The sequence below is a fragment of the Drosophila guanche genome, unplaced genomic scaffold, assembly GCF_900245975.1.
Source record: "Drosophila guanche unplaced genomic scaffold, DGUA_6, whole genome shotgun sequence".
Taxonomy (NCBI): domain Eukaryota; kingdom Metazoa; phylum Arthropoda; class Insecta; order Diptera; family Drosophilidae; genus Drosophila; species Drosophila guanche.
Window position 1 is genome coordinate 9147951 of NW_022995743.1, and position 22998 is coordinate 9170948.

General features: G+C 44.8%; 2 protein-coding genes across 8 annotated transcripts; both read left to right on the forward strand.

Moving 5' to 3' along the window:
* The first annotated feature begins 1474 nt into the window (after positions 1-1474).
* Positions 1475-9056, forward strand: LOC117582946 (pro-resilin). The gene is made up of 4 exons (XM_034271058.1): positions 1475-1844; positions 7958-8074; positions 8535-8627; positions 8681-9056. The coding sequence occupies exons 1-4, from the start codon at positions 1815-1817 to the stop codon at positions 8969-8971; spliced, it is 531 nt and encodes a 176-aa protein (XP_034126949.1). The 5' UTR covers positions 1475-1814; the 3' UTR covers positions 8972-9056.
* Positions 9057-9452: 396 nt separating this feature from the next.
* On the forward strand, positions 9453-22857 carry LOC117588291 (voltage-dependent calcium channel subunit alpha-2/delta-3). Of its 7 annotated transcripts, none has more exons than XM_034279510.1 (24): positions 9453-10057; positions 10117-10198; positions 11043-11147; positions 11210-11486; positions 12337-12731; positions 12954-13403; positions 13502-13642; positions 13703-13786; positions 14184-14240; positions 17385-17465; positions 17538-17612; positions 17670-17777; positions 17841-17912; positions 17971-18173; positions 18227-18369; positions 18566-18622; positions 19103-19196; positions 19553-19600; positions 19720-19824; positions 19880-19998; positions 20056-20195; positions 20255-20479; positions 20537-21061; positions 21119-22857. In XM_034279510.1, exons 1-24 carry the CDS (start codon positions 9942-9944, stop codon positions 21209-21211), a joined length of 3795 nt encoding a protein of 1264 aa, XP_034135401.1. In that variant the 5' UTR covers positions 9453-9941; the 3' UTR covers positions 21212-22857. The 7 variants fall into 7 exon arrangements, with proteins under 7 accessions (XP_034135401.1, XP_034135905.1, XP_034135481.1 ...); XM_034280014.1 differs by lacking the exon at positions 14184-14240 and adding an exon at positions 15674-15727; XM_034279590.1 differs by lacking the exon at positions 19553-19600.
* The last annotated feature ends 141 nt before the right edge of the window (positions 22858-22998 follow it).

The following is a 22998-nucleotide window of genomic DNA, read 5'->3' on the forward strand; positions in this document are numbered from 1 at the left end:
CAGCTTTGGCAGTGGGTTCCCTTCATGCGGAGATGTTCGCATGTGTCTCGCTCGTCGCTCGTCGCTCGGCGATCGTCGATGGTCGGTGGCGGGGCTCAAGTGTCACGGAAATCAAGCAGTTTTAAGTACCAAAAAGTTGTTCAATTACTTGGATTTACCCTCCAACCGGTAGAGAGTCCATGGGGGGGTTCAGCTAGCTGGCTGTTGGCTGACCAGTGAGGGTATCCGCGAATCGGTTGGCTCTAAAATGCGCAGACAGCTCCTCACAAGTGGTCGATACAAATGTGAAGAAACCCGCGCTGAAATCAGTCATCAAAAATAGATTGCTTTTAATTGTTATTTAATCTGAAATGTTTCCACCACAACCACAAATATGATATTTTATGCTCAAGGTTGATGATGCCTGACGGAAGGAAGGAGCCCCCAGAGCCACGTCCGACACGTCGCCAGCCTTGTGCAACACACATACAGAGGGGGGGGGGGGGCAACATCAACAGCCAATGGATAAGCTTATGTTTTGTAGGTTTTTGGCATGAGCCTCACGTCATAGATTGCATTTTCGACCAGCAGGGGGGATGGGCGGACATGGCAAATGGGAAATGGAGAAACAGGGACGGGACGCCGCCACATGAACACGTCTGCAGCTTGTGCAATTTTCACTCGCAGCCGCATCACGTTCTTCTCGCCCTCTCTCTATCCACACAAAGTTCTGCTTCTCAGCTGCTGCTGCGTTCTGCTGAGTGCTCAAAATACAAAAACAAAAACAAAAACAAAAACTAAAAAATAAAAGGGCTCTCAGAGCAAAAGTCTGACATTCCCAGTGACATTTTGTCCCCCGTCTCGGTTTCAGCTGCATTGCCCAAGGGGAGGGCAGCCAGCCGCTCATAAAAGCTTAAATATCAAATTTTGGTTTCTATTTTGTTCGTTGATTGGCCAAAAGATTTAATGAAGTCATTTTGGGGCGTTGCAGGCTCTTTGCTTAGACTTGTTATACATCCGCTTCAATTGAAATAGACGAACGAACGAACGAACGAACATCATCATCATCGTTCGTTCGTAATGATCATAACTGTACACATCGTGTTCGATTGTTTGTTGTTGCGCGAAGAGCGTAGTTGTTGTTGTTGTTGAATGATCTGCAATATTTTGTACCTTTTCAACACTCAGATCTCCGTCTTGGCTGGCTCTCAATTGTTGACTCATTCTGAGAGAGAGCTTTATACATACATACAGAGAGAGAGAGCGAGAGCGAGAGCGGGAGTGAGGGAGAGCGAGGGAGAGCGAGAGAGGAAGATGATCTAGAAGTTAGACGGCGAGACCTGCCTCAATTGTTCAAACCACTTTTTCGTTACTTTTTAGGTGCAGTTGGCTGCTGGCTTCTCTGCCACTGCCAGCGCCTCAGCCAGCGCAGCGTCTCGAGCGTTTATTATAAAAAGGCAGCACATCTCCATTGTCTAACCTAATTCAAAACGTTCGTGTACTTTGTGCGGTTGTCTTGCATCGAATAGTTAAACACCCAAAATAAGCCAACACTAAAAATAGATTAAAGGAGGAGCAACCAACCCCCTCCACCCGCACACACACACACACACACACACGCCGCCTGCCCCGTCCAAGTGGAAAGTGGAAAGTCCGTAAATAATAAAAATAATTCAAATGGGAATTTCCGTGCGATAAATAAAAGGCGCTTAAGCAAACACTGCAAATAATTGAAGAATAATTACTTTAAACAAAAACCGAAATCTAATCCATACAAAATTCAATTATTTAGCACGCGGATTTGTGGATACAACAACCAAAAAACTGCACTCGATATGATGTCCTTCAAGTCGTTTATGCTGCTCGTAAGTAAATGTTACGTTTAATCAAATTTCCATACACTCGTAAGCCCACATAAGTCCAGTTAAACAAATCATGTGAGCAGTGCCCTGGGACATCCTTCTGCCACGCAAGTTAAGCTTGTTACATGCCAGAAGCAAAGGCAAAAGGACACATCATGGTCATGCGTGGTCCTGCAGGGTCATTTTTCCCGTTTTTTTTTTTGTCTTTCTTGGTGAACTTTAAATGGGATTTGCTAAGGAAACTCTTCTTCGAGTGGCACACAGCAAACTGTTTGCTTTCTGTTGGGTTTGGGGCAACACTTGCTGTCAATGGCAACATAAACTATTGCATAACTTGCCACACGTCTGCCACCGAAACCCCCTCTCATCATCATCATCAGCATCAGCATCATCATAATCCTCCTGGTTGAAGTGGCCAAGGCACAGGCAGAGTGCGTGCGAGTGCCTCGCCCCAAAAATCGAACAAATTGCAAATAATCAAAGACACTCAAGTGCCTCTTCCGCCCCTTAATACAACTTTACTCATATGTATGTTCGGTCCTTAGCTGGCAATCCAATATTTCGAGTGGAGGCAGCATCTGTGCCACGCAAAATGTGCCCCAAATCTAGGCAGAGGCAATATTATTTGATTGTTGCCCAACTTAACGTTTCTGTAGTGGCCTGACAGGTGCGGCAGGACACATGTTTGTGATAGCCTTCTCTCTAGCCTACATTTAGCAGCCATTTTCACATAGAAAATGTAGAATAATACTCTGCCAAAAGGTGTCGCGAAACAATAATTTTATTTTTGCAGATGCTTCAAAAACTTTCACTGTTTTTCTTTGCGTCTGGAACGCCCCCACCAGGGGAGGGATATCCCTCCATCCACTTGTCTTTCCATCGCCCTAAAGCAGGCAACAGATCCGCTGCAGCTGCAGACAGACACACAAGCAGCTCCTCACGGGATGTCTGGAAACGCCGCCACTTTCCCAGCCTTTGTGTGTCTGCGGCCTGCCAAGCAGTTAACTGCCAAAAGGTGGCACAGACACAGACGAAGGTGAAGATGAAGGGGCAGGACACCCAGCCAGACGCTTGTAATTTGCCGCTTGTAACTTTTTGACTTTTTCGCCAGCGATTCTCTGCTATAACTACTTCCCTTTTTGTTTTTTTCTTTTTGTATGTTGGCCCGTTTTTCTGCTGGCCAGACACGCCCAAAGAGCAGGTTGTGTCCCATGGGACGAAACCTATGCGAAGGGGCAGAGCCAGAGCCAGAGCCAGAGCCAGACACTCGGTAGACAAATGGCTGCTGGCCGCCGAGTCCGCTGAACGGCAGCGGAACGAGCATGTTTTACATGTTAATTTTCGCATATCCATATCCACCTTCACATTAAACCACTGCGATGCCCATGCCCTGCGCCGCAGCTGCTCATTTTCGCACGCAAAATGAAAAAGAGAATCGAAGACCCGAAATGTAAAAACGATTCAATGCGACGAGGCAGCTCGATGGATGAGTGCAGCTCGGGCACGCTTTTGAATTTCAAATGACAAACATAAAATATTCACGGTTTGCTATTTGACTTTGATGAAGCCTCTGAAATGCAACCTAATGCCGCCGATGCAGAGCCAGAGCCAGCAGCAAGAGCCAGCAACGAAGGCAATGATAGAGGTTTCGGTTCCATCTGCATTCTGTCGATGCTGGGCTGAATTGTGGTAATTTTGGCAAATTCGAATTGTGAATTTGTGGATGCAGCGAGGCGCAACTCTGCATTGTGCCGGCCTCTGATTAGAGACGACTGATTATGGCCAATATATCGTAGGCCGGGGCCAGAGCCCTATCCATCTGTTGACTGCTGACGATTCAAGTGTGAATGATTGCCCAATTGTGCGGCCACAGCGTGCTTGCACCCATAGCTGTTCAGATGTACACCCAGATGTAGAGGGTACATCCGTTTCATCGTTCAGGCTAAAATTCTCTTGGTCTTCTCCAGTTGTCTTTCTGCCACGGGAGCGCATTGGCAGTTCGTTCATTTCCCCTGTTGGATTTCACTGCTGCATTACAAATGCAATTTTAATTGAAATAATTTGGCAAACTCGCCAGATATGCCAGATTTCATTCGCTGATCAAAGCCTTCGGCAATTGAGCCGTGGCTCGTTGGCTCAGAGCTTTGTATTCTGCTTCTCGTGGCATCCTACATCGTACGCTTGGATGTATGCAATTTTTGTGGTTTTACGATATTTGTGGCATCTTTGTGCGGTTTTTATTGTCTTTGGCAATGGCTTGAAGCTCTCAACAAGCAAAAAAAAATGCAAGAGAAACAAATAGCAAAAAATTAATGACGCTTGAGCAAGCGGCAAGAGGCAAGTGCAGCAGCAGCAGCAGCAGCAGCAGCATCAGAGGAAGGCAATGTCGGTGGTAACCAGCCAACCATCTGGGTCTAAGTGTGTGTGTGTGTTTGGTAATCTAATTAAATCGAAATTTCCAACGATTACAAAAGCAGAGCCTCCGCCTCCGCCTCCGCCTGTGCCTGTGACTCCCCTTCACAGCCTCCGCTAATTGCCCAACCAGCGTCCAATGCGGCGTATGCGCAATGTCTGCGCCTCCCATCTCGCTCTCTCTCTCTCTCTCTCTCTCTCTCTCTTTTTAATTGCATAGTTCTGGCCCAATGTCTTTTGGGAGCCGGATAGCAGCCGACCACAGCTGGGAATTTAGAAAATTAGTTCATTGGGATTTCTGAGCAATTTTCAATTGGAAATGAAACAACTTCCCGACTTAAATGTGGAATAAATGTATGGATATTTTAACCTTTTTTCGTGGCAGACAATTTGCAACTACTTGAGAGAGATTCGCGACCGCAACGCCAACGCCAAAGCCGACAGCTTGTTGGCTAACATATAATTTGGGAGTTATTTGAAAGGTTAATATCTTCATGCGGTTGCTGGCGGCGCTTATGGGCCAATAAATAGGGGTTAAGTAGGGTTAATGTGGGATCTATGGGATCTACGGCTTTGCAGACAGGTGAGAGAAATGGGAGGGCCGTAATTGAGTCGAGTCAAGAGCCCCCCCCCCCCCCCCCCCCCCCCCCCCCCNAAGGAGATCACTTCAGCCTCAAGGAGGCCCACAGTTGGTCTTTGGCCTTGGTCCTTGGACTCTATGAAAATGTACTCGTATTTGCACGTACCTCTCGATTGATTGAACTCCAGACAAGAGGCAACAAAAGAGTCAAACAACGAACTGCGATCGGGGGCAATAAAAGTCAGTTGCCACTGCGTTGCCCCCCCCAAAAACTGTGGGGAGTTGCGTTTCGAGCCCGCGCTTTTTGCCATTCACATGGCCCATTAACTTTTATTTTGCCAAATTTGCATTTCAATGCCCCAAAGTGGGGGAGAGCAAAAAGCAAAAAGCAAAAAGCAAAAACATGCAACATGCAACAGAGCAGAGCAGGGAAGAGCACTGGAGATGGCGATGGCGATGGCGATGAAAAGGTCAACCAAATGTTTGTTGTTCTACCGAACGAGGCGCAGAGTCGGCGGAGTCGGCGGAGTCGTGTCGTGTGTTGCAAGTGCATGTTAATCTAACATCTATGTAGGGGACTTTTCGTTTGTGATGCTGCTGCTCTGGTAATTGCTGGGAACAGCTGCATAGAAGCGGATAATAAAATAAGTACAAGCAGTACGAGATACCAAATACATATAAAACATTCCATAAATTAAGAGGCCGCAGCGTTGCAGCCACAAGTAGGAAGCCCAGGCCGAGCCTCGTTGGGCCATCAGCATCGGCTGCATCAGTGGCAGTGGCAGTGGCAGCAACTTTTTGTGGGCGTTGCAGAATGTGTGGCAGTTGGTTGTCTAAGGTGCCGCCGCTCCAAAATGATGTAACAAAGCAAAAATTCATTTATGTACATGCAGGTCTCTGCACCCTCTGCTGATGGCTTAATAACGTGCCCCCCAAATAATATCCAGCATTCCCAACCGAACTTAGCTCTCGCTTGCCACCAATTAAATTAATTCAAATAAATGCAACAATCTTTATGAAGACATTTTGGCGTTAACATTTTTTATTGCCACCATAAAGTGTCTGCCCGATCCGATCCGATCCGATCCGATGCGATGCGATCCGCTTGAGCATATTAAATGCTAAGCGTTCATAAATCAACAGTCAGGCGGCAGATCGAGACATCTCGGATTTGCCATTTAGACTGCATTCAAAATGCAATCAGACACTTTTATAAACTGGGTCGTGAGTGAACTGCTGCTGCTATTGGCTGTTTCCGTTCTCAACTTCTTTTCGACTCCAAGTCCAATCCATATTCCTATTCATCTGACATTGCTATGGCAACATTTATTTGTTCTATTTTGCTGTGTGGCCTTCAACTTGACTGGCTTGACATGTGGCTGTACTGTGGCGAGTCTCATCTTAGCTGGGACACACACTTGAAACATTTTCATGATTTTTCTGATTAATTATGGTAAGGAAATGCTGAGACAAAACTTGTTGATTAAATTCAATTATTTGTGTAAAGCTCATAATAATGTGCCGCACAAAGCAAACAATTGTTCATTTATTAGATTATGCGCGATTAGTGATGCTTCAATGCAATGTCCCCCACTGCCCCTTACAGCTGCCAATGAGTATTCCGGGGGCCAGACTGCGTGCCACAGAGAATAATCATGTTTATTCGAGTGTTTGTGGCTCTATTTTTAAATCGTTGGCAAGTCCAATGTCTACCAAAGGTGGCCACCAAACACGGCAGTTGGAAGGAAACCAAAGTACAACCTTCAATCTTGAGAGCCATTACAATGAGAACGACCCACACTTGGTGCTGGAAATAGCAACAGAAATTGATATGGAAACATGTAATTAGTGGAAGAAGCAAAGCCGCAAATAAATCAAGTTACGGTTCATAAACTTTGCAGACACTTACGAGTGTGTATAATCCATTTCAATCAACTTTAAACCCACTGTACCTGCCTCAATCTTCGCTCTCAATCTTTATCTCTGGCTCTTGTGCTCCATTGTTGCTGCAATCGGCAATTGTGTGCCAGCTCCTCTGTCTGTCTGTAATTTAATTTACACGCAAATCGCTTGCAGTTATTTTATTGAAGCTAATGCTGTTGCCAGGCTGGCGGTAATTGCATTTGTTTAACACAGAAAATGACCGTTGACATGCTCATTGGATCTCTCCTTTGCTCGCGCATTTTCCATGCCACATTCGTACTCTGTACTTGAAGATCTTGAAGGTTAGGACCCCCCTGGTAGGGTAATTGCGGACATTTTCGGTAAAGTAGATTCAATTCAATTTAGCAGATAATTTACTGTAGATATATAAGTAGTTGGCGATGGAGATGCAGCTAAACATCTACCTGGGGTAGTTGATGTATGTGAAAACTGGATAAATTTATGAATTTCGAATTTGAATAGCGATAACAATTTCACATTGATTTCCATCCATAAAAAAAAACAACAAACAGGTATGTTTGTCTGGCAAAAATGCCGCTTTCCTTGACCCAATCGTGGCTAAAATTACACGATCGGCCAACACATCGTATGTGTAATTAAGCGAGGCAGCCACCGCAGCTAAACAGCAAACAATGTAAAGCAGTTCCCACTGGACACCGCTCATTGAAATCATCAGTCGTCATGGAACACAGGTAGAATATATTCAAGCTCCAAGTGATTTCCGCAAAACAGAAAGATTCAAAAGAGACATTAGATGACAGGCAGCAGCAGCAAGCAGCCCAGAGGCAAGTGGCTTTTGGTCAGTGGCTGTCCAACGCTTGATGGATGGATGGACGGGATGGATGACTGCAATGTGACTGATGCTGCTGCATGTGTCAATTAGTCGTGTTTAAAGAGCGGCCACTGGCACAGCTTGCGGCATAACCTCCGCCATTTGCTGCCCTTTTGCAGACGCCTCTGGGGCACGTTCTAAATAAATTGCAGCCCAGTGCAGTCGTTGAGCTGGCGGTGCACCTGCTCTGACTGTGGCCCCGGCTGAATGTCAGCCGCGATCTTATCGCAGCTTCTATTTCCATTTGCCACCGCTCACTTTTTTGTGGTTTGCTCTTCATTTAACCTTTAAGTCGTCGTCAACGCAAGAATGTTGCACTAAATGCACTCCGCCTCTTTTGTCTTTCAGAGCTTATCCCTCGCTGCCATCAGTGGCTATGTCTACGCCCAGATAGCCCCAGGCTCGAATGCGTACCTGCCGCCCACGAAGAATGGCTACGACTACCCCGAGCCGCCCAATTCCCTTGTGAGTATAAATATAAGCAAGAGTACATTGTCTGGCAAACCACTGCAGAATTGAATCCAAGTCAACAGGCTAATTACAGCCATCAGTCTGGTCTGGCTCTTGGGCCACAGGAGGCCCTTTCACTCCCATTGGCCTGCCTCTCTGCTTGGCTTGTCGCCACATTTATCACTCCAGATGCGGTTGGCAATCCGCAAAAGACAAAATGCTGCAGCAGGCACTAGTAAAAGCTGCCACCTCATCCACCGGCATTTAGCTTTTGATGGGTCGACTTGAATGTCGACCCAAAATGATGTTGCACTTGTCGGCTGTGCAACATTTTCGAATGGTGAAGGGCCTGCGATGAGTTGCCGTTAACCTTTCCTGATCGTTGAACCACAAAGATCCATCACAAACATCGTACACTTTTGGCATTATTTCTTTTCTGCACTAATCCATAATTATTTGTTCAACCGCTTCACAGAAACCCGGTCCACCTGGCAGACCCGCTGGTCCCGGCCCACGTCCACCAGCACCACCCGGCCAGCCACGCAACATTCCCGGCCAGCCAGGCGATGTGAGTAGCATTTACTGAGCAAATACTGAATACTGAATCCATTTTTGATGCAGGATCATGTGCATATGCCGGGCATGCCCTACGAATTCGAGTACGCCGTGCAGGATCCGGAGACAGCCAACGATTATGCGCACAAGGCGTCCAGCGATGGGGATGTGGTGACCGGGGAATACCGCGTGCAGATGCCTGATGGACGCACCCAAGTGGTGCGCTACACCGCCGACTGGAAGACCGGCTACCATGCGGACGTCAGCTACGAGGGGGAGGCCACCTTCCCCCAGGGACCGCAGGCGGGAGCGCGCGGTGGCGGTGGCGGCGGCGGTGCCGCTGGTTACAAGTACTAAGAGTGGAGTGGTGTGGATTTCATGAGAAACGTGTAAACTTTACGATATACGAGTACCGTACCAATAAAATTTATTGATAAACTAAGCCCGACCTCTGGCGTGTGTTTTTGCAAGCCTTGCCACGCCGCCTATCGCATTTGTTGTGCGTCAATCCAAAGCTCTCTGGCCAAGAGCTTTTGCTGTCAAAGTATCAGCATCTGTCAGCGGCAGCAACAGATGTTCCGCCAGATGTCAGGGCTCGGGTGTCAACAAAGCTTCTGCGCAGTCGCCGCGGAGGGTAAACAGACACCTGTGGGACGCCCGAGGAGGTAAACAAAGCCACCGCGCAGAAGCGTCAACTGTCAGGGCAGGCGCAGTGGAGGCCCAGAGCAGTGCGGCTAGAGCTTGGGGCTGCCACCTGGCTGTGGTCTCGCTCTGACTGGTGGGCAGCAGGCGATGAACTCATCGCTGACACAGAAACGTCAAAGGAAACGTCAGAGGAACGGGCTCAGGCAGAACGGGCACGACAGTGTAGAGAGAAAAGTTTTCGCTGCCAAACAACACGAAATTTTCACGCACACACACAGCAGCCCAGTGCAGGCACGTTGAGAAAATTCGGGAAAAACCGTCTGCAGATCGTTGTCGGGAAATCGTTTGATGGAAAATGTTTTCTGCTTGAGTTAGGGACTCCGAATCGAAGTGGTTGTACGTGAACAGTGTGCAGGATATGTGTGTGGATGGCCAGGACAGGTGGCCTGAGCCAAGCTAACGGGCTAACGGGGTATGAGTGGTACATGTGCGGTGCCTGTGTGAGCGTGTGCGTGAGCGTGAGCGGTGCCCGTGTGTGAGTGCTGAAAAGTAGGCTACAAAATAAGTTCTGGCTCGTATTTATGTCGCGCTTCCGACCGATTTTCAAGCACCACCGCCAGCAGGAGCAGGAGCCGAAGCAGCATCAGCAGCAGTCAGTACAAGTGGAGCAGCGGGAAGAGCAATGGCCTGGTCCTGGACATGGCCCTGCTGGCGCCTCTGCCTGAGCCTCATTTCCATGCTCATCTGGCATGCCCCCTGCGCCAATCTCCAGCCTGCCGAGAACATCAACTACAATCTGTGAGTGGCAAAGATCTAGAAATCAGTGATAGAAAATCTCACATCCCTCCCATGCACAGCGTTCACTCCTGGGCCGACAAACTGGGCATGGAACTGTTTCATCTGGGCGATTTTATTACCAGGCGCAAGGAGGTGCAGGAGGTGAGTGCCAGCGAGAATTTTATTGATTTTTCCCACTCGTCCGCCCGTCCTCCGGTCCGCCGTCTCTTGCTTTTTACGCTCCGTTTACCACTTGCTCTATGCTCTGCTCTCTGTTTTTTTGTTCTTTGTTGCTGTACTTCTTGTTGTTGACGTTTCTCAGCCTCTGCCGAGACGGCGACGCCAACTTCGGCTTCTTATTTGGGTTAAAGGCTGCCCCCGAACACACCAATTATAAAGTAATACTTTGAGAAAGAAAAACAATATGGGCAGAGTGTGAAACAGTAGCAGACATTACGTTAAAATGCTATTAGAAATAGCAGATTGTATTTAAAATGGAATAATTTAACTAAAAATAATCAAGTTCTCTGACTGATACTCAGACACTCTTTTCAAGTGGAATTAAGACACGAATGTTTATTTAGAAGTATCAACTGGCTACAAAGCCTTTCGACGTGTCTGAATCATCATCATAAATGCATAAATTGGAATCTATAAAGTAACCACCAGACAGTACAGTAAACCCCTTTGGGTAGTGTATTCCATTTCAAGAGAATATTTGTACGCCTACGTCAGAGCATATGCGGTCAGTGTCTGACGCTGGTAATTTATTTTTAGGCTAAAGAAATTGTGTTGCACGTGAGTTCCAGGCTTATTTGAGTCGCCAACTATTTATCTATGTGTGTCTAATGAACGAGTATGTAGCACATACTCATGTTTGGGTAAATAAGTACTTAAGCTCGGACAGATGGCCCGCTTCTGGGGCCTTGTAATGGACTTGACAACGAAAATGTTCCGGGTGGGCACATTCCGATGGTAGATTCTTTCACATTTGACTTTCCCACAGAGTTTCAAGGAGGCCAAAGTGGTTCAGCGCACTGGAGCCTCGATAGTCGATTCGATGGCCAAGGAAATAGAAATGATGATGGATCTGAAGGTCAGCGCTGTGCGGGTAAGTGGTGTCCTGTTCTGTCCAAGGAATATTAATATATATGTGGATGCATCACTTCACAGCGCATTATGGACACGGCTGAGAACACGGCTCTGTCCCATCAGAACGATATGGCGGATAAGATGTTCTCCTATTACAATGCCAAGGAGATGCTAGAGCCGGGCGATCCCGTGCCACCGATTCCAACGCCAGCGCCCGACATGGATAAGGACATTGGGGAGCCATTGATCTATGTGCAGCCCAAGGTGGTGGTGCTGGAGCCGCGGCCAGAGTTCCACAACACGCCGGTCAACTTCAATGTTAGCTCGGTGCACGTGCCCGTGAATGTGTTCGATCGAGGTTTGGAACTCATTGCTTATGACGCTATAATCTGTGTATCTCTTCTCTTTCCACCTCTCTATCTCTCTATACATATGTCTCCCCTTACCGCTCTGTAACTGTAACTTGCTGTTGCGAGCACACTGCCTGAGCCTATTGTCTTGTGTAAAGCTTTCAAACCCGAAACACGCGCATGAAAAGCAAAGCTTATCCAACACTCTATGCGCGTCTGTCTAGCTTTCGCTCTCGCGCAAGCTCCCGCTCCCGCTCCCGCTCTCTCTCTGTCTTTCGCTCTCTCTTTGCTCTACGCTTGCTTGCCCGTTTAACCGTTTAACCGTTGATCCGTTCGTGCGGCTACTTTTTCCTTTTCAATATACAAATCGCTTAAGTCAATGCGACCATACGCGTGCGCGCAGCAAGCACCGCATTGCGCCCGCCCGGCAAGCACAAGCAAGTACCTAATGCAACCTCGACAAATAACTGTAACTGTAACTGTAAACGATCGCCGTTGGTGGCGCATTGCGTACGTTGCCGTCTCGCACGCGTTGGACGCAGAGAATGCTCGATGCTCGATACGCGAAACTTACTAACAACAACAATAACAATAATAATTAATTAATAATGCCAGAAACCGTATAACACCCAACCCAAAGCCATATAACACGGAGAGTACAAGCACACCAAAAACCACACTCACTGTCCTGTGCCTGTGCCTGTGCCTGCGCTTTCCTGTGCTATGTCCTGCCCGAAGAGACAACACAACGTGCAGCTGGGACAAAGGATTACTAATGTGTGTTTCTGTACAAATTCTTTCCGTTTCTCTTGTGCCATAAACAAACTTGCCCACTAATAACATGGTCACTAAACACAGCACCGGATGTGATAAAGGCGATACAATGGTCGGAGAATTTGGATCAGATATTCCGCGATAATTACAAAAATGATCCCACATTGTCGTGGCAGTTTTTTGGCAGCTCGACCGGCTTTATGCGTCAATTCCCTGCATCCAAGTGGAGGAAGGACGTGCCGGTCGATCTATACGATTGCCGGCTACGCTCCTGGTATATGGAGGCGGCGACAAGTCCAAAAGATATTGTCATCCTGATGGATGGATCCGGTTCAATGTTGGGACAGAGGCTAGATATCGCAAAGCATGTTGTCAATACGATACTCGATACATTAGGTACAAATGACTTTGTGAACATCTTCACCTTTGATAAGGAAGTGAACCCAGTTGTCGGATGTTTCGAGGATACACTGATTCAAGTATATATCATTCAAATACTTTCATATACATATACGCACATACAACAACCATAGATATCTTTTGATTTTCGCTTGATTTTGAGATTACGATTCAATTTGACATTCATTTCAATTCAATTCGTATTCATTTTGTCGTTTAAAAACAATTCAAACCACACAATCATGCATGCAATCGATTTACAAATTCGATCGATCTACACCACTCTTTCGAAATCCATCCAGGCAACTTTGGGCAACATTCGTGAACTGAAAGAAGGGATTGAAAACTTTGGACCCAAATCGATCGCCAATTATACCGCCGCATTGACAAGAGCATTCGAGATATTGGAAGAGGCGAAGTCGTCGTCGCGCGGTGCACAATGCAATCAGGCGATCATGATCATTGGGGATGGGGCGCCGGAGAACAATCGCGAGGTCTTCGAGTTGCACAACTGGCGGGATCCGCCGTACAAGCCGGTGCGGATCTTTACCTATCTGATTGGCAAAGAGGTGGCTAATTGGGATGATATACGGTGGATGGCATGCGAGAATCAGGGCTATTATGTGCATCTCAGCGACACCGCTGAGGTGCGCGAGATGGTCCTTAACTATATACCAGTTATGGCCAGGCCCCTTGTTTTGGGTAGGCACGATCATCCGGTCATTTGGTCCCAGGTCTATGCGGACATTGAGGTGGGTAAATCCAACAATTTGTGTGTTTGATTGTGTGTGTGAAGGGGGATAACCGTGAACGACAATATCCAAAACACTCGTTTGATCTATGCCTCTAGGATACGAAACTCTCCGACCATCTGTGGGAGATCAAGCAGTGCGAGGAGCAGAAGGCGGACGTACTCGAATATTGGCAGGTGCACGACCGAATGCTGGAGCCCAGCGAGATGCACAGACGCGAGTATCGGCGCATAAAGGAAGTGAGTGGTCAATCAAGCTAGCAAATCTCCAGCACCACTGAGCACTATGTTTTATTCCAGACGTGGAACCAGCCCGTGGACTCGAATGTCTATCAATTCATGACCACCGTGTCGATGCCCATTTACGATCGACGCGAGAATGCGGTAAGTGTATCCCAGACAACAGACAACAGCCAATACCCAGACTCTATTCAATCAATGCGAAATCAGCGACAAATCAGCACTGCCAAAATTGTTCTTAAAAATAAAATCGAAATGGCAGTATCCCCCACTCAGCAGGCTGCAGCTGCAGGGCCGCCATTCATTTTGCCCTCGACTCATTTACAATTTACAACCGAAGCAAGCAATCGAATAGCCACAGAAATGCCATGAAATCGAAATCTATCTATGTAACAAGTCACCCAAACTCTGCCTACTACCTACTACTACTACTACTACTACTATATTAATATTTTATGCGTTATATATATAACACACAACTACTACCTACCTACTACTACTACTACCAACTACTACCAAACTATACACAACTATACCACAGAATATCACCGAAGAAGTTTTAATAAATGAAGCACTCTGGGAATTGCAAACACGTGAGGTACAAACTATAATGCCAAATTCTAACAACAACAACAACAAAAATAAAATAAAATAAAAGATTACCCCCCAATCGAATTCCAAATGCGTAAATTGATTGCGTAACTCGTATATACTGCTCTTGAGAAAAGTTTTATAGTACTCCAATTACGCCAATTAATTGCATACCGTATTGAGCTCTAGCCACATACCTACTTTATATATATATATATATATATATATATATCTTCTTATAAATATATATACTACCAATAAAGTAAACAATTTGTTATACTTTGCGCTACATACATGCATACCTATCCATATTTAACCAACAAAAATATATCCAATAACTATTACTATGTATAGTACTAAAAATATATACACCTGGTCTAGGACCATGGCCATTCTTTAGCAACATTTTGACATTATAGTTGACCCAGCAGTAATGGGTACAAATCAATTAAAATCAAATCAAATCCAACCAAGCAAACTCCAAAAGCCAAACCCAATCCGAAAAAAGTTCATGCAATACGAGTAAATATTTCATTCATTCGTATGAGTACATACATAATATTTATGTACTTTATACAGATACTGTACTGTACTGTAAATGTAACAACAAATTCAAGTCGAATTGGCCCAAGTATTTGCTATTTAACGATGCGTATAATTAGATATTGATTTTCTTTATAGTATAACCGTACTCGTACCCATTATAACAATTATCCAATTATCAAATTAATTATCAACATACTTAGCTATGCCTAGTAATTACTCAACGTATAAATAGTACTATCCTTTTATCTAGCATTTTGAGTAGTAGATTTTAACATTTGTTGTTTTCACTAAGAAAGATTTATACGGGTAAGGTAACGCTCGCTCGCGATCGACTAGTTCTGTATACTCCGTACAATAGTGCCAATTGGTAACCAACCAACCAACCAACCAACCAACCAACCCTCTTCCCACCACCTCCAATTAATAAATGTTAGCGTACAACGTACATCCCATACACACAATTGATGTTTAGTAAGTGAAATCATTGACAAGAGAAACGAAAACGAAATCCGATCTAGGCTACTGCTGAGGACCTACATATGATAGAGCACACCCAGAACAAACCCACCACAAAAATATCTTCCCAAAATAACAACACACCAACTAAGCGCCTTCAGCCCCGATGGAATGGAAGTGGGAGGCATCGATTCTCGAATTCAGTGATGTAGTTTTTATACCCTTCCTCGATTGAACAGCAGTCGGGACGGGACTAGGGACTCCATCCTTTTCTTCTGCGACACCAGCGACACCGAAACACCCACTGCCAACCGCCACAGCCTTTACCCAACAGTCTCCCCAAAGCCCATCCCCCCTCTAGAATACACCCTATTTAAGTTGCTTCCGTTCCCTAGAGAATTGATTTATTAAATATGTACTACAAATACAAATTCACAGCTCATTAATCTAACGACCGATATAAATCCGGCTGCGAAAATAAACCTTCAAGTTGTGAGTAAATTGTTTCTAAATCAAATCCAACAACAGCAACAAACAAAAACTCTTTTGTTTTTTAATTCAAAAATTAAAAAGAAAAAGCAAATCCCAATTAAATATTTTGACACTTTCTTTCTCATTTCGCATGTGAACAAAAATCGTTTGATTCTCATTTGATTTTGATTTAATTTTTATCAAATTCAAGCACTGCCGATTGAAGATTCCGTTTTCAATTTCCACATGGTTTTTGTTTTGGTTTGTTTTTATTTCTGTTCTGCCTCTATCCATGCCCTCCATGCACTCCCCTCCACCGCCCCTGAGCCATGCCTCTTATGATTTCGTAGCCCCACCGTAAATGCTTTGATTTCTTTTTGCAATCCTAGACTAAGTTCTCTCTCACTATTGCTCTTGCTCTCTCTCTCTCTCTCTATCTGTCTCTCTATTTCTCTGTGTCTGTGTAATGCTTCTGTCCAATGGGCTTCCAGATCAGTGAAATAAATATTGATCCGTGATCGGATCTATTTTTTTGGGGGCAATGGCATATCTCTGCTAAAACTAACTGTCTGTCTCACTCTCTATCGCCGCACTCGCTGTGGCAAAATGCTGTCTACACCCTGTACAATTTTTTATAAGATCTGTGTTCACCACACAACAATCCCTCATGTGTGTGTGTGTGTGTGTGAAGGGTATAAAAACTGTTAAAATATACACCAAAACGCCAAGCAACACCAACACAAACAGCCAAATACCAAATGCCAACATAAACAACACAAACAGACACGCACAACGGTACTTTCTGCGTTGCGGAAGGAAGCCAACCCCTCCCCCCATTCATACCCCCTTCCATCCACACTCTGTAAACAGCTTCTTTCCAACAATTCTTCTGTTGATTTCTACACTACTATCTTCTTTCCTTACACTGCCCTCTCGCTATCGCTCTCTCTCTCTCTCTCTCTCTCTCTCTCTCTGTTCATCATTTCGGTTCACACCACCATGCCAACACTCAACAAAAACAACAACGCTCTCTCTCTCACGCTCTCTCATACGCTCTTCGTACTACTCCGCCTAGCCATGTAATTAGCCACTAAAATACCGTCCAGAAACGCTTTACGAAATTCCAAAAAACAAACAAACAAATCTTTGTAAACATCAATACAAAAAAAATACAAAAAAAAAAAAAAAACAAAAAAATCCATACAAATCCTTTTGAAAAGAACTCTCTTTTGATCTTGACTGTACTCGTACTTGTACTAGTAAGTTCTTGCGTAGTAGACGATGCTTCTATCATAATCGTACTCGTATTTGCATTCAACATTGTTTCCGTTTTGTTTCTACATCTTTGTATTTTTCCTTTGAGATGCCTTAACATAAAATGCGTAAGCCGAATCGAGTTTCGTTTTGTAATAGCAATGCCATTTATCAAGCTCAAATTTCAAATTCATTTTTCAGTATTTGATTAACATGCAAAAACCAAAAAACCAAAAAAACAAAAAAAATAAACTAAACCATTCTCTGTACTCGGTAAACATTTGAAAGTAAAAACTTGTGTATATGTTTTCTGACCACTCTCTCTCTCTCTCTCTCTCGATCGGATCGACACTCTGCTATAACTTATCCAAAAACCCTTCTTCCCCCCCCCTTCACCACTCCCTGACGCGCTCATCCACAACAGACAAAGATTGCAAACATTCTGGGCGTGGCTGGCACCGATGTGCCCATCAATGAAATCAAAAAACTGCTGTCGCCATTTATGGTAGGTCCTCTTTAATACACCTTGTAGAGTATCATCAAGGAAATACATAATTCACTCTCTCTCACCACACAGCTTGGCGTGAATGGCTATGCGTTTATAGTAACCAACAATGGTTACGTACTATTCCATCCAGACTTTCGTCCAATTGTGAGTATATTCCGCTGTCTCAAGGTCTCTCAGTTACCATTCTGACTTTTGTTTCAGTTCCAAGGTTATATATTGAAACCCGCATACAATAGCGTGGACATGATTGAGGTTGAGCTATTGGATGACGATCGACCCGCCAGAGACTTCAATCCAGTGCTGATGACGGTAATTTGTCTTACAAAGAACTGGGAGTAAAACCTGCATAAATATATTTCGATTTCTGCACAGATACGCGATTCTATAATCAATCAATCGACCAACAGCAAATGGATGCTGGTCAAGAATCATTTCGATGAAATGGTAAGCAATTTCCACATCGTAAACAGCATAAATTGTAATTGTTTTTCTCATTGAATAGAAACGGGTGAATCGCATCAAGCGCCAGTATTACTGGACAGCCATCAAGAACACACCATTCACGCTGGTCATCTCCTATCCGGAGCAGTACGGCGTCAGCCGCATAGATATACGGTCCGAACAGGACATCCATCGCGTCAATATTAAGGGCACAAATATACGCAGCTTCTTCGATGGCAAGCGATGGAAAATTCATCCAGATTGGTACGTAAAACCTTCTAAAAATAAATCAAAACTAATTTCCTGTTTGCTTTTAGGCTGTTTTGTAAGCAAAGCAACACAACATTCAGAACGCCAGAGATAGAACTTTTGTACTTTCTCGAGCGTATGAGTGAGCCTGGCTGGCGATGGCCAGCGAGTCGAAGCGCTATGCCCCCGGAGCATACAGCTGCCATGTTCTGTAAGTATAGCCCCCAGGCCCCACCGTTATTCGAGGCTCTCAAAATCAAAACCACTTCGCAACAAGCCGCTCCGCTAGCCTTATCCAACATCTGTGTTATGCCCCTCTTTTTGTGTGTGTGTTTTAATGTTCTGTTACTATGGCCTAGACATGCGAAAATTACGATTGCAATCTCAATATTCATGCAAATTCACAGCTAACAACTCATCAACTGGCCGCTATCCATCAATCAATGAAAAAGAAGGCTACTATTGTGAGTAACGAATGCCAAAATAGTTGCACAGTTGCAGCCACAGCCACAGTCACAGTCACAGTAATAGTCTGTTGTTATGCAAAACCAAAGAAACACCCACACGCACCCAAGTAGCACCAATCAATCACTCATTCACTCTCACTTATCTGCACTTAATCCACTTGCTGCGATTATGTCCAACCCTCGTAGATGTTTTCTCTGTGAAGCGACAAGAAAATTCTATCAAAAATCCGCATCATATTTATGTAAGTTTCAATGCTGTAAGACACGCGTGTGTAAAGTCTTATGGTTTTGAAACTCACTGTAGTTAGCTGAGGAATTTGCACTCTACTCAATCGTTGCATGTCACATGAGGGTTCTGCTCCCATTTACTCGTAATTAATGCCGACACCAAGCCAATGTTTTAGTGTAATCTATGGAGAATAATTGGACAGCCGCAACTCTTCATCGTTTGACTCTCGTTTGGTTTTGTGCTTGCAGGCGATAGGCAGCTGATGCAAGCCCTTGTGTTCGATGCCCGCGTCACCGAGTGGTTCTCCAAGAACACCAGCTTCAACTCCAAGGACGACAAGGGGTAAGTGGTATGCGGTAGTGCTAGGCTTGACACCTTGACCAAAAGTACAGTCAACGCCCCGCCAGCACAGATCGACGAAGGCAACGCACATACAATACTCGTATTAACCATATTTTAATTATGTTTATTTCTGTATACGCCCTTTCTTTTTCTCACATTTATTTGCACTTTATTATACGAATACTTTCTTGTCGTCTTTGTCTTTGTCTTTGTCTTTGTCGATGTCTCTCTCATAATGAATTTTTCGCACCCACAATATTGAATATATATCTGCCGATCTTGATATACCCCCACAAACAACATAATGCCTCTTCATATTGAATACCACAAAAAAAAAAAAACATTCACAAATCTAGCACAAGCGCATCAAGCCCAATAGCCGTTCTAATGGGTTTGCTGCCAAGGTAAACGAATACAGTATACATTATGTACTACTTCTTCAATACTTTTCTTATAGTTATGCATAGTTAAGTAGCATATAGCGTACATGGCTCTAACATTTATCCTCTGTCTGTTCGCCTAGAAACGAGTTCAAGCAGCGCTTTGGCGTCACCGTCGCCTTCCTGGCCACCCACAGCGGCCTCACACGCTGGCACGAGTTCAACATGGCCGAGGAGCCAGGAGTCGGGTAAGCTTTAACATAGTGGCAAGCTACCAATTACTACAGATACTTCGCTTTGCAGTGAGACCTTCAGCCAGAACAATAAACGCGCCATCGATGAGATCTGGTACAAGCGCGCCGTGGACCAACATTTTGTACGGGAGGAAAGCTTTGTCTACTCGGTGCCCTTTGATGCTGGTGGTATGTTTCGACTTTGAACTTCCCATTTACTCAGTAATCCATTTGTTTGTCATTTAGAAAGCAACTCTGAGATCCTTGTTACTGCCAGTCATGCCATCTTCCATAATGAGGGCGGCAGATCCGCGCCGGCGGCCGTTGTGGGCTTCCAGTTTCAGCATTCGGCGCTCTACAAGCTCTTCCACAATATCACCGGCAATGTGAGCCCTAGGATCCGTCCATCTGCATGCATTTTCACTCTATTCCTCTCTTTTGTCAGGCCTGTGCCGTGGATGACAAAGACTGCTATATACTGGACAACAATGGCTATGTGATCATCTCGACGCGTGTACACGAAACGGGCCGGTTCTTCGGGGAGGTCAATGGGGCGATTATGAAGCGTCTGCTGGAGGAGAACGTGTACAAGCGCGTCGTCGTCTATGACTACCAGGCGGTTTGCTTTGAGTCCAGGGGCGACAACAATGCCTCCAGCATGCTGCTATCGGTAGGAGCACACTCTGGATATCTGTCGTTGTTGAGACTCACTTTCTGACACTTTCAGCCTCTCTATCATGTTCTTCGAATGAGCAAATGGCTGCTGCATACGGCGCTGTGGTATATTGTGCAACTAATGCAACTGGCGACCGGGGTGTCCGCCCACTATGCCGAGATGTACAGCGACATAAACGGCACTGAGCCGGAGCCGGAGCACCATCACAATGGCCACGGCAAGAAGTCGGATAGCGAGGAGCACTGGCTCCGCTATCTGACGCTGCACCGGACACGCCTCAAGTCCTGCGACATGCAGCGAGAGCTCTACACGCTCTACAACGAGAAGGACAACGTTGTCTACAATATGACAGCGCACGCATGCGAGCGGCCATTTGTCGTCCTGCCCATACCGTTCAGCAACCTCATTCTGCTGGTCGTCGACCAGCTGTGTCCGCGGGACGCTGCCCTCGTCCTCACGGTCAATCCGCAGACCATCGACTACCATCTGTCGGTGAACGATTCGCTGGCCTGCTACAAGCACGCCCGCGAGTTCAATCGCATGCGGCCCCAGAGCTGCATCAGTCGGCATGCGAATGTGAGTCGATTACAATAGATTAGCTTTGAATATTAATTGTATGCCTTTTTTATGCAGGAGAGCAACATCAAGCTGTGCGGCAAGGCGTGCTCCCTCTATGCGAGCCTCAGCCTCTTACTGCTCTGCCACATCCTGAGTCGCTGGCTGTAACGGCAAACGACCAGATAAGCTTAAATCTAGGCATTACGTTTTTTGTATTATATTGTACGAGTATAGGACCCCCCCCCCCACGACCCCAAAGCAATCCCTGAACAATGGACATTTTTGTACTCTCAACGCTTGAGCGCAGTTCGATAATTAACAAATATTTTTGGTCACCTAGAGAAACTTTTCCAAATTAGTTCATAAGTAGCTAAATACGAGTAAAGTATCTGTTTTTCGATGGCTGACAGGACGAGAAGGATTACCAGGATTACCAGGATTACCAGGAATACCGGGACAGTGCGTGCCGACTGAGCTGACGTCAGGCTTAAGCTTACACATATTGTGGACCTTCCAATAGACAAAACTTAATTAGACAAAAATATTACATATAGTAATAATGTATGCGAGAGACTACACACAAATCCAACAACGGCCTTAAACGACTTGCAAAACAAATATTCGCTGAATGCCATCGAGCGCGGTTCATGTAATACGCAATAGAACTTATGGCACGCACTGTACCAATGCCGACTACTGCCCAATGGTTATGTGAGTGAATGAGAGTGCTTTGAATGAGTTTCGTTTGAATGCCAGTGAATGTTTGTTATTAATCTTAATTTAAGACGGCCACCAAAATGTATGTTTAATGAGCGGATCAAGAACACTATCGATAAAGCGAATAATGGAACCATTAATTATATATAAATGAGAAATGTATTATGTATGTACACACCCAAGACACTTATGCGATATACTGTACTCTACCTATATACTACATACATAAATACATACATACATACATACATACTACATCTAAGTAGCTTTTGTATATTTGCTTAGCTTAGCCCGCATTTGGGGGAGGAGAAACAGACCGAAATTTCTGCCTTGTAACCAAAACTTCTAAACCAAAAGAAGACCTACGTAAATGCAATGTTTTTATATATAAACCTACACAATTAAAGCGAATTACGATGATGATGATGATGATGATACCTAGCATAACCCACAAGTACCTACATATACGGATATATGGAGACGGAAGAAAGATTCAACCTTTTTATTACTAACTACTTGATACTTGAGCCACAGAACTGAGCCGCCGACAGCGCTGATTGGTGTTAGCAAACAGCATCTATGCTTGGACTCGTACTAATATTAAATTTGAACATTGACTAGTTGAAATTTACGAAAAAACAAAACGAAAACTTGTGCTCTTAAGAAGCGTCTAGGCCATAATCCTCAACAGAGCGGATCTCACCTCAGATCGGATTGGAACCTACTAAGCTTTAGCCACCCACTTGTTCCCCCCTTTGGTAGTGTAATCGACTTGTGCCATTTGAACTGCCTAGAATTTGTTATTAACTATTTACTAATCGAATGATGTCATTTCCATTATCTTAGCAAATATCCCCAAGAATTGTTTTCTCCTCTCACAGGTTGTTTGTTACACACCCAAATCATTTGTAAATTCCAATAGAAAATCTTTACACATTTCCCAATCTCGAATACTAAGATGGAACCCATTGCCCATTCTCACTCTCCGATATTAATTAGAACACCTTTTCACTCACACTCACACACTCAACTCTCGCTATTGACAGCCACAATTGTATTACATTAAATAAACTACAAATAATTACAAAACAAAACAACAACAAAAAAAAACATTTGTCTACTGTGCTAAAAGAAGAAAATGATAATAAAATCGAAATAACTTCACAATTATTACGGGAATTGAACTAGAAATGGAGCCTGGAAATAAAAGATAAAAGTGGATAAGACAGTGGGATTAT

Coding starts and splice junctions, on each gene's coding strand:
- LOC117582946 (XM_034271058.1), top strand. CDS start 1,815: ATGATGTCCTTCAAGTCGTTTATGCTGCTC. Junction 1,845..7,957: donor TCAAGTCGTTTATGCTGCTC/GTAAGTAAATGT, acceptor TTTGTCTTTCAG/AGCTTATCCCTCGCTGCCAT. Junction 8,075..8,534: donor CCGAGCCGCCCAATTCCCTT/GTGAGTATAAAT, acceptor ACCGCTTCACAG/AAACCCGGTCCACCTGGCAG.
- LOC117588291 (XM_034279510.1), top strand. CDS start 9,942: ATGGCCTGGTCCTGGACATGGCCCTGCTGGCGCCTCTGCCTGAGCCTC. Junction 17,613..17,669: donor ATCCAGACTTTCGTCCAATT/GTGAGTATATTC, acceptor CTTTTGTTTCAG/TTCCAAGGTTATATATTGAA. Junction 17,913..17,970: donor AGAATCATTTCGATGAAATG/GTAAGCAATTTC, acceptor CTCATTGAATAG/AAACGGGTGAATCGCATCAA.